At 36.2% G+C, this 12,521-nt stretch overlaps 1 protein-coding gene across 1 annotated transcript in view; it reads left to right on the top strand.

Moving 5' to 3' along the window:
• Window positions 1-7,209, top strand: part of LOC129274094 (integrin alpha-V-like) — a 43,647-nt gene extending 36,438 nt beyond the window's left edge. Inside the window, exon 29 of the mRNA XM_064108622.1 lies at window positions 2,782-7,209. Within this exon, the coding sequence (XP_063964692.1) occupies window positions 2,782-2,970 (189 nt within the window). The 3' untranslated portion in view covers window positions 2,971-7,209. The remainder of the gene's footprint in view (window positions 1-2,781) is intronic.
• Window positions 7,210-12,521: the final 5,312 nt, after the last annotated feature.

Raw genomic sequence — 12,521 nt, 5'->3', positions numbered from 1 at the left:
TATATCTCACTTATTATCAAGGCACATCCATCAGTATAGTAATGCTTTTGTAATATTTTATTGAACAACAAGAAGATTTAAAATAGAACGCTAAATACTACTTTTTGATAAGTAGATAATCATTGTTGTTGTTGTTTTCATGTTCGTATTTTGACATTACTAGGTCTGTATATTCATTACAGTAGAAGGGCTCTCCATTCTTTGAACTTTGATATTAACTTTTACACAACTTTAGATACATGAAGTGCACAGTACAATTACGCTTCTCCATTCAAGCAATACATGGCATGCCGAATGACGCTCATGTTATCATACACAAGCTTCATCCTTCGACATTGGCTGGTGTTTCATTCAGCTTCTTTTAGAGACCATGCACACATTTGAATTTGTCTGGTTCTCAAAAGATACTACTACTACTACTACTAATAATAATAATGTTCCATTATAAAGGGCAACTACTATAATTGCAAAACTCTACTGCGCTTGATACTTGGTGTCATATCATTACCCCGGCTGTAGCTGAGCCACCATATAGGCGCTAAAGCATTCAAGGGATGAATCGTACATGGTATCCATTCACCTCACCTAGGTCGAGTGCAGCACAATGTGGGTGAATTTCTTGCTGAAGGAAAACACGCCATGGCTGGGATTCGAACCCACGTCCATCTGATTGAAAGACCCGAGTCTTTAGTAATAACCAAGGTGTGAATTAATCATTTCTTCGACTCTCTCGATCATAATCTAGCTTAGTGCTTGCCTTGAGTGACATGTACCATGACTACTGATGCCAAGAACAAAAAAGGGATGATTTTAGCAGCAGTAAAAGAGAACTAATGTATTTCATGTGGAATATAATAACTTAAAACACATCATCTTGGAGATTAATAAGAAAATACATGCGCGATGTACCTTTGATAGAGTTCTAACACATCCTAGGTATACCTGTCCGGCATAACCGGTGGCATTTGGACTGTTTCAAAGGTAACAAGCATGACAAGTGTGGGTAATTATTCTAACGTCGGAGCAAAGTAAGATATTGACGCGGATTATTGTTATTTGATAATCCAACCTCATCTCAAAATCATGACCGGTCGTTATACTTTACGACCGTTCATCTTCGGTCATTAATAAGTACCTGCGTTAGGTCAAATAACAGACCGGTCACATGCACGTGCGCAACCAATTATAAGAGTCCCATCTCGCCATCACATGATTACCTACCTGTACAAAACATCTAATAATCGCTCTTACCCTAAACCATGTATCACAATCATCGTCAAATCTTCGCCGTCGATATCAAATCCATTGTGACATCATCATCATTATCTCAACATTAGGATACATTTTACATTTTACTTCAACTATCATCTATTTATTACATTAAAGGGGAATCCAACCCAAATAAAAACTTGTTTTTATAAGGAAAAGAAAATTCAGACAAATTGATAGGTGAAAGTTTGAACAATATTGGACAAACTACAAGAAAGTTATGAATTTTTAAAAGTTGTAAATATTGGTAATCACTATACCCATGGAGACTTCAAATTGGCCGCATATGGGATGTCAAAGTGATGTAAGGCAAGGACTACTCTTCCATGTACTCCAATACATATTATGGCTAAAATGTCATTTTTCCCAAAAGTTTTATTTCAATTTATATTTTTCTTTCTTGAGGACATAAAACAATATACTACCTGGGATATATTTACATTACTGCCCCAGGGGAATGGGTACTTAGGATAAAACCACAAATCCCTGATAATAAAGTACATGGCATATGGGAAAGTTGTCCTTGCGCATTGTCATAAGTTACTTACTCAGTTGCCAATTCGAAATCTACATAGTATTAGTGATCTCAATTTCAAAACAGCTATAACTTTCTTATTGCTTGTCCGATTTCTTTCAAACTTTCACCATTCTGTTTAATTTATTTTTATCCTTCCCAACACAACATTTTATGGCCAAGGCTGGATTCCCCTTTAAATTATGGCATTGTTATCCATGTTATTCACAAAACATGGTGCAATGACTTACTAGCGAATCAATAAGTGTACGCTATCATATCAGGCTTCCGTATGCCCATGCATTCATACATAGTTCAGATAAATTGATCACAGCTTATCACATTGTTTACATATTTCAGCCAATTTATATAGACCTCCCCCCCAAAAAAAAATAATAATAATTACAATAAATAGATAATGAATAAATAAATAAATAAATGAAATAAATGAAAGATGCAGGCCCTACTTGGATGATTGAAAATCATGCCTTTGAAATTGGGTATTTTCAAAATTATATTCCTCCCCTTCGATTTCTTATTCATCCTTTTTGTTCTGGTTCTTTCTCTCTTCCTCCTCTCCTTATCCTTCTTCTCGTCTTTCTCCGTATTTGAACAAGCATCCGTCGTATCTCTATCTTGGATTTTCAGCTACCCTAAGTCAAAAATGAAATAACTTTTAAGTAGAACAATTCTTCAACTCGACATGAACGTATTGGTTTTTTTTTTACAGAGCAGTATTGGAAATGATTAAGAAGGTGCATATTGATTACTAAAGACATTTAAAGGCATCTTTCCCTCCCTCCCTCTCTCTCTTCTTCTCTTTTTCTTCTTCCCTTTCCTTCTTTTTTAATCTTCTTTTGCGTTTTTTACGTTCCCCCTTTTCCCTTTCGTTTACTCTTATACACTCTTCTGATTCTTTGTGTTAATGTCATTATTGCTCAATCATTATTGATAATAAGTATGTGTGTCGTATTTTTCTCCTCCTTTTCTGCGTCCAGGTGAAGTTCTTCAAGCGCAAGCAGATAACTGAGGAACAGCGAGATATTCTACAAGAACATCGGAAGAGTGTCCGAAGGTCCAGGATGTCCGCGCTCGATCCCGATTCCCCACCTCCTGACGACGCCTTGGGTATGGAAAAATCGCCCTTACAACGAGAAGGTTCTGATGCTGGTCTTATTCAAGAATAATAAAATGTTTATTTGTAATTGTTTTGTGAATAACAGACATTACCAAACAGCGCTGGAACCTTCCTAACAGCAGTCCAGATTGGACCTTGGTGTTTGGAAGTTATCTTTCCCAAAGCTAACATTGAGGGCACATGACTCCCACTCTCTACAGTGCGTTTCAGAAAAAAGGTAATCCAAATCTAAAGGGCTGATATTCGGAGCATATTTAATTTTGTGACATTATTGTGCATGAATATAAAAGAGAAACTCATCAGCTTTTCATTGATACCCTATTTGTGCCATTTGCGCTACGCATGACCGAATTAATTGATGTTGAAGACAAAAGGTGCAGAGACCACTTTTTCCAAGTTTTTGAAATCTTGATGATTAGGCAGATGCTGATGTAAATAATTTCATTGATGTCTGAGCTGGGGAAAATATTTTGATTGGACTCTTTTTCTTCCAAAGGAGTGTTAATAAGTGAATGTACTTGCACACCATTAACAGAAATCGAACCACAGTTGGACCAACAATTTGAGAGACAGTTGTGAAGAGTGTACAGGCATCTTTGGTGGATTCAGGACGGCGCTCCTGCCTATCGTTCCAGCATCATTCGTGATATAATCTTTGGACATTGCGTTGTTGCTCTCAACCATGGCATTGAAAGGCCACCAAGAGCGCCTGGCCGCACGCCCTGTGATTATTTCCTTTAGGGACAATTAAAAGTAAGGTTTTTGCAACTCTTCCTCAAGATTTTGATGACTTGCAGGGCCGATTTGATATGGGGTGGATGCTTTGCACAATGATCCGGCATTGCCATTGGTAAGACGAGCTGTCCAAGATATCCTTCCACGCTTCTGGCTTTGTTTTCAAAGGAGAGGACATGTTGAAGGTGTGGGTCAATAAGACCAGTTCCATGATAAGACATAAACTTTTCACTCATCATTTCAGAGAAATACCTCAAGTAACACTTCATTCCAAAAATTACTTTGGAAAACATATTATTCTATTAAGTGCACATTTTACCCACTTTACCAAAACTTGGAAAAAGTGGTCTCTGCACTTGTTGTCTTCAGCAGCAATTGATTTGGTCATACGTGGCACAAATGGTACAAATAGGGTATCAATGGAAAGCTGATGAGTTTTTCATTTATATCCATGCAGAATGATTTCACAAAATTAAATATGATCCGAATATCAGCCCTCTAGATTTGGATTACCTTTTTTCTGAAACGCACTGTATAATCAGCGCCAATCCACTCATCGTCCCTTGGTCATGTTGGTGAGGAGGGAAGATGAGTGGATTGGCGCTGAGAGTGGGAGTCATGCGCCCTCTATGTTAGCTTTGAGAAAGAGAACTTCCAAACACCAAGGTCCAATCTGGACTATCCTAACAGCGGACTTGAAAACAATATAATGCAAAACATTTTACCATTCCAATCGAATAATCTTGCGGATTTAGAGCACAGGCCCATTTTGCATTCATGGTTTTCATGACATTATCGCCACAAAGTGCTGTCCAAGGTTCTATGAGTAGAGAGTTGCGATGCACACGAATCTCAGGGGAGAACGGTAAGTCGGCAAGTCCTCACTCAAAAAGTAGCTTCTTTTATCCAAGGGATATTCATAACTACAAGGTTTTATTAAAGAGCTTGGTGCGGACGAAAACACCTCTTTTTATTCGTCCATTGCTGCTCTAAACATTGATCAAATTTCATATTTTGGTATCTTTACAAAGAACAAAAATCATTCTTTCAGGTCATGTGTCTGGATTTTTAAAAAACACTTTTGTAATACAGGCGAAACTTATTATCTATAACATGATACAAAATAATTGTTTTTAGCTGACAAAAGTTGTCAAATATATTGCTGTACACACGCGTGACCAAAAAACGCGTTTAAAGTTTTTTTTTTTTCAGTTTTGGACGCGGTCCGCGCGTGGACTCGTTAAGGGTATCAAAAACACCGATTTTCAAGAAAAAGGGTGGTTTTTAAAGACTGGTCAATGGTCAATCGGGGAGTAAATCGTACTTAGGGTATGTTTTTTCCCCAAAGCTTTTTTAAAAGACTAGCCAAACGTGTTTAGGGTATGTTTTTCCCCAAGATTTTTCCCCGAGGTCATATTTTGGCGACAACTTGTTTAGGAGCCAATATGTGTAAATAAAGCCCGCGAAAAACTTGTTTAGGGGGTTATTTTGCACACAGAGAAAAACTCGTTTAGGGGGTGTTTGGAAATTACTTGGTCACGCGTGTGTACAGCAATATATTTGACTGCCCCCCCCCCCCCGGGCATCTTTTCAGGCCTGAAATTCTTCAACATTTTTATTCAAAAGGAATAATTAATATAAAAGGGTGACATTTACTCTTTCAGATGGTACAAAAATATTCAATTTTACTTGAAGATAAAGTGGTTAAATTCTTTGAGAATGAAAGTCTCACAATTCACGAGGTTTCGCAATGAGGTGAATTCAGTTTATTTTGCTCAATAGCATATATAGAGACCTGCAGTCTGACTGGGAATGATTGCCAGTTGTGTGCCTCTGTGTAGGCCTATAAGGGACTGGCGTTCACCCCATTTTGGTTCCCATATGATTTGTTATTATTGTAGTATATATGTTTCCAGCGCTGTTTCTTAATGTTCTTCATATTTCTGTGACGAGAGGGTAACGGGTATGTCGGCGGGTATGTTCAAAAAGTGGACACTTATTTTACTTTCCATCGGTGTGTATCTTCTTCATGTTCTTTTTCTTTTCCGTTATTGTTCCACTACATGTTCTCCTCGCTTTCTGGTGAAGTATAGGTCTGAACACAATATTTATTTTTTCGTAGTTATTATAATAATGTGCAGTACTATTTACAGTACATTTTAAGTTCTGATTAGTAGTATCATTGTTTCAAATATATTGATCTTAGTGGAGGCTGATATGCATTTATATTCCATGAAATGGAATGTATGTGATCATGTTACCAGCTTTTTGAAAAAAAAGTCGTGGGTTTGATCTCTTGCCGATTCATACCAAAGACTTATATCGGAACATTCTTCCTGCTAGAGTGTGGAATGAGTACGGATAATAAAATTATCTTAAATTATAGTTATCAGATTTTTTAAATTGATATATCGTGTTCATGACTAGGATGGCATAACTTAATCGAAAAATTCATAGTATATTTTGAGGTTGGATTTAATGGCTCGTATTCTGAGGTCAGGTTTAACTTAGACCACAGTCTAACCCTGTGCTAAAATTATGGGGAGCAAAAAAATCAAAAATTATGTTTATATTGTTTATTTCTTATGTTTACTATTTTGTTTTCTTTTGATTTCATAATGAAGAAAAATACTTCGGTTATCATTCCCAGACAATTGTGAACAATTTGTGTGTCATATGAGTTAGTAGATTTAATGTATACGGTTATAGATTTGTGCTCCAATTGTCTCTCCATAGTTAAACCACAACTTTAAACCAGGGTTTAATTTAAACCCTAGTTCAGAATACCGGCCACTGTGTTTTTCTAATGTTTATATTATAATTGGTATTAAAAAATGATGTACATCATGTTTTCCTGATAGAAAGAACACATCGTTGTATATATATGTAGTGTTCACACAGTGAAATGTAGAAATATGTGACTCACACTGTTAAAATGCTAAAATTTAACCGTGTGAACACGATTCCACAATGTGAACACCTCTACAGTTTGAATTTTCACAGTACGTTATTATAAGTGGACTGTAGAAATGTGATTCACAGCGTTAAGGTGATCAAATTTAACAGTGTGTCAACGCTGCATTTCACACTGTGAACACACAGTGGGACAGGATGTTCTTTTCAAAAGGGATGGTGATGTACATAGTATTGTGTGTAGGGATGGGTGTGGGGTGCCTATTGGTGTGTGTGTGTGTGTGTGTGTGCTTGTGTGTATGAAAGCATAATATGTTGTCATCTTATAAGCCTACACCGTAGATGACATAACTCAGCCTATTTTCAACGTCATTTGGATTATAACAATAATATGTTTCACATTTTTCTTAATCTATGATTACTTAATCACCATACACAATGCACAGAAGGAAAAAAAGAGTCAGTAAAAAATAACTTACCATATATTAACCTTGCGAGAATATATAATTATGATGTGTTTCACACACATTTTGATCAGGATGAGTTAGTTTTGTAGGCGCATGCTATCACGTTGCAATAAAACACCGTCTTCCGTTGTTTAGAATGAATGTATATTTGAAATAAATTATATCACCCTTTATTGGATTCACACTGTCTGTTCTGTTTTGTGTTTCCGTCTTGACCGCCGTCGTGAATAAAGCTTCCGTGACGGATATATTTTATTAGGTCCCCGCACACCGCACGAATGGCCTATATGAACTTTTTTATTGCTGCTATTATTACTTTTACAATACGACTACTACCTCTACTATTACTACTACTACTGCTTCTTCTTTTTTACTACTACTTTTACTACTACTACTACTACCACTACTACTACTAATATTATTATTAGTAGTAGTATTATCATCATTACTATCATTATTATTATTATTGTTATCATTATCATTATTATTACAGGTGTATCATTTTTTTATTACTATTAATACTTTTATTTTTATCATAATTATTATTATCAAGTAGTATTGTTATTATGATTATTATTATTATTAGGGAACTTCCGATTCCACGTCGCACGACAGATTTAACGAAATACAAAATGCCCTTCATTACAATGAACAACCAAGAAGTCTGTCGAAAATCTGTGAAACAAAATAGAAACTTGTATTTCGTTCTGGACTCTCGACAAACGACATATTTCCACGTTTTCGTCAGCTCCGAAACGTAAGACAAAAACGGCTGTTCGGTTCAAAAATTTGCGGCAAGACCTCCCAGCTGTTCATTGTCATTTTACTGGCACTTTCAATACATTTATTATGTTCTTGAATCCGTCTTCCGTCGTGGAAACGAAAACCCTATATTGTTAGGTGTGCAGTGCTTGGTCGTTCAAGAATGAACATTCGTTTGGTGGAAATGTTTGTTTTTAGTAAAATTGTTTGATTTTCTTTTTTAGAATTCAAGCAATATCTCAGATTTTAAGACATATTCAATGAACAAAGAAACATTTGGGTTATACCATTTTATAAAGAGTTTGTCCTGTATCAATGTCACAGACTTTTTTGTATTAATAATTTACTTTTGCTCGTTGATAAGCATAACGATTGATTTGATCATCGGGCTAATGTAATATATGCGGACAGGGGCGGCGGGACCGTGGAGAGGGGGCACTTGCCCCCCCCCCCCCAGTTCCCCGTAGGAAAAAATGTCTTTTTGACAATGAAAAGTGCCCTTCTTTCAAAATGAAATGTGCCCTTTTTCAAAAGGAAATGCCATTTTTTAAATAGGTAAAACATAATACATTTTAGATTAGAAAATCACAAAATTTTCGGCTCCCACTTCGACCTCGCATCAATTTTTGTTCAGTAAGGTACTCATTCGGTCCTAGGTAACAAAAATGCTTAGAATGTCCAGTTTTCAGGTTGAAATATCACACATTTTCGGCTTGCGCTTCGCGCTCTTATTATTCAATTAGTGAGATATGTATCCTATCCAGCAGTCACTATAAATGCTTTCCTTATCAGGTTTCTTTTTCTAGTCAGTATATCAAAAATTCAGCCCGCGCTTTGCGCTTGCTTCAATCCTTTACTTAGATAAATCATGACTACAAAAACTGCTCGGAATGTAAAATTTTCATGTCTTATAACATGAAATGTCCAAAAGTTTGAGCTCGCGACTTAAGCATGCAATATCTCGCATGGATGCCCTTCTGACAGAAAAAGAGAGTTTCGCAACTTTAGATTTGAAAATTTTAGCAAACTGCTCGCTCGCGGAATCGAAAAGCCTGAATATGTATTTTATCAATCAGAAATCACTTAAATATGGCTTTGCTCAACTTAATTTCTACAAAACACACAAGTATTTCACGCAGATGATAACGAAAATACGTTCCGCCCCCCCCCCCCTGTATGCAGAATATACTGTGCCAGCTTGTTGGTCGAAGGGGAATAGTGTTATTTTTTTTAATGACCATTCCCCCCCAAAAATATCCATCCGTGAGGAAAAAATTAAAAAAATGTTTTGAAGACATTACTTTGTCGCTGCACCCTTCATCTGACCCTACTTCCTTCCTAGTTTTCAGATGTAGACAAAAATATTCAGCTATCTCACTACAGTGCGTATAAAAAAAAGTTTACACTTAGAAAAAATCATGTGAAATTATACATTTGTAATATCCTGAAGATTTTTCCACATTTTAACATTGGTACAGATCCATTTAAGCAAATGACGATATAACTGTCAAAAATATTTCCGCTTGAGTGAGTACCACTTAATTTTGAAAAGTTAGTGAAAATTGATTTGCGCAGAACTTTGAAATAGTTATGCGAATAAAAGTAGACCTTAATCATGAAGAACACGTGTAACTTAGCTAGTAAAATTGATTTGTATATATTTTTTACCTCAGATTTTTAACTTGTTTCCTTGCCCCAAACACTTCGAAGAGTGCATTGCGCCCCACCCCACTCCCCCACATCACACCGAGGCCATCGTGACGATATTTGCTTTACACTGAGCTGTGATTTACATGAAATGGCTTAGGCTTGATTTTCATTTAGTTAATCATGATCAAGCTTGGGAAAAGTTTTGAGAAACAAGTATTAAATGAAAAATGAAATGTAAACCCATTTTGAATGATAAGAACTTGGTAAAAAAATGCTGGATATGTCTGATATAAACTTTTGTTTAGATTCATTTATGTCCTCAGATCCAGCTGGCACAAAAAGGGTAAAGTTTGTGCTTACTAAGTGTTGAAATTTCAATTTGGGTGGCAAAATTGTTACAAAATGCTTGAAGGTATCCGTTTTATTTCAATTGACTAAAAGTGCAAGGGAAATGTATGAGAAATGTTTCGCAGGGTATGTTTGATTTCGCCCTTTCCCCTTGATACAGCGTGAAAACGAGCATTTCTGCGCAAACAGATTTCTGCGAGCTTTACAAAAATGGACAGTGCTCACTCAATGTAACATTCTGTCAAAACTTTTACTTTCATTGGATAGATAAGACCCAATCCCAAGATTATATGTGAAAGATTTACCAACATGTTGTATATTTTTTAATTCCCAGGGCTTTTTCAAAGTGTAAACTTTTTTTGATACGCACTGTATTATAAGATCTGAGTTTCCCTACAATTTCAATAAAGATTATGTTTTTAATGGAAAATCACATGTTTAGCAATTTTCCAGGGATGTCTCAAAACAAAAAAAATATCTCGGCAACTGATGGAGACATCGCGGAGACGCTTCGAGACTTAATTTATTTATTCATTCTATCATTTCTGTCTTTTCGATAAAAATAAAATCATACAATGCACTTTTAAAAAGTATTGGTCAAAGTAGCTTACCTATTGGTGAATAAGACTTTGTGTTCTACCTAATGAAATCGTTTATATCAACCAAAGTTCCGATAGATGTTTTCCAGTAAATTTGTTTACTTTTACCATTTTGTCGATCCGACACACATTCACCAACAAATTGGTTAATTTGACCAGTCCCTTTTAAGGAGGCATATATATAATCATATTAACAACATGAAAATAAAACAACAAAATCTAGAAAGGATATGGGAAACACTGGAATGCATGTGAGTGAAAGAGTTTCCCTGAAATATGGAGTAAATTGAATTCAACAATACTAATATGAGCAAATTAACTTTGTCAAGGATGTTTTGACAGAAAATGTCAAAATATTACTTACAAGTTAAGAAATCTATTTCTATCCGTCCGTGTGTAGGATAATGGATATTACTTGCAGTCGGGGCGGGTAACCATGCCAACTAAAATTATACCTACGGTGGTACCCTTCACATTTCAAAATATACAAGGACGTAACACTCGCTTAGGTTAATTTTGTAGGCCTTCGACTTTCAAAATGTATCATCAACTCCTTCTATGGCAAATTGATCAGGCTCAGCTTTAATGATCTCCCCCATTGTCACACATTAACGACTCGACCTGCTTATTACGCGATCTAGGAGAAAAGAACTCCCGACACTACCAAATCAAAGACTCTGTTAGCTGGGCTGGAATTACAAGGGAGATTAAACGTTCACTTTGTATCACATATAGTTTTCTTATGAAATGGATTGAACAGAAAGCGCGCATCGTTAAATGGCGCCGTCAACACATCAAAATAAGTCAAGTATGGTTAATAATAACCCAGCCCACGTATACCAAATTATCATTTTTTTCTGGACACCGAGGAATGGATACGAATAACCTGGCCTTTCATCATTGTCCTATTCTCGTTCGGTTTCTTTCTTTCTGCTGCTTCACAAGAACAGTAGAAAAAAAATCACCCAGACATGTCAGGTATTTCAATAGTCGGCTGGATTTAAAACTTGTATAACATTTTAAGATTCGAATTTCTCTGTATGTATCAATGATGAACTCCTTGAACGAATTTTACCTTAATGGTGACAAGGTGGAGGATCCGCCAAGGTTTGACTACATTTGATGTGGTGTCATGGAGCCGGTATTAAATTAACTTGTGAAGACATCGGTGGCATTCGATAGCAATAGTGAACTGAGCATCATTCATGATTACTGTGAACATCCGGATTAGTCGCTAAAAGGAAAGTTTTTGACACCTTGTTCATTGAATGAGTGGTTTTCGAGAGCTATCGGCTTTCCCCGCTCAGGCAGTAAACCTTAAGCACCCCAGGCAGAAAATACGATAGGACAGCTCTCCCTTCTCCGTCAATAGGGTTTTTTTCTTAAGTGTTTTTATTGATCTATCAAATACAAACTTCTGACCATGGTGTTCGTTGTGATTGACACATTATACGTAAAAAGACTTGACAAAATGCGAAATAAGGATTTAAAGAAATCATAATCTTATCATAGTTCTATCTTAATCCGATTCGCTAGACATTGGACATAATTATAGGGCGTGTGTTTCCTATCACGACAAAATATTTTAATATATTCGATTCTTAAATTGATTTCCTTTAAGGATGGAAATTAGTTGTGATTTTTTATCGTCAACCAATGGGATTTTGAAACAGAAACTTATCAATGAGTGGTTTTGATTTTGTCTTTAAGGGAGGCTACACAAATTGACCTCTCAAAAACCCGGCCTAGATACACTCTGTTAGCTGAGCTGGAATTACAAAGGATGGATTAAACAGAAAGCACGCATCGTTAAATGGCGCCGTCAACACATCAAAATAAGTAAAGTATGGTCAATAATAACCCAGCCAAAATATCCTTTCTGTACACCGAGGAATTGATACAATTAACCCGCATCTTCATCATTGTCCTATTCTCGTTCGTTTTCTTTTTTTCCTGCTGCTTCACAAGAACAGTAGAAAAAAAATCACCCAGACATGTCAGGTATTTTAATAGTCGGCTGGATTTAGAACTTTTATAACATTTAAGATTCGAATTGGCCTTATCCTGAAATAAGTAACCTCTCTTCTCGTGTGTGTCAGTGTGTGTGCGCTCGTTGTGTACAAAGT

The sequence above is a fragment of the Lytechinus pictus genome, chromosome 13 (genome assembly GCF_037042905.1).
Source record: "Lytechinus pictus isolate F3 Inbred chromosome 13, Lp3.0, whole genome shotgun sequence".
NCBI classification, from domain to species: domain Eukaryota; kingdom Metazoa; phylum Echinodermata; class Echinoidea; order Temnopleuroida; family Toxopneustidae; genus Lytechinus; species Lytechinus pictus.
Note: the sequence above shows the minus strand (reverse complement) of the source record. Positions and strands in the feature narration are given on the sequence as shown.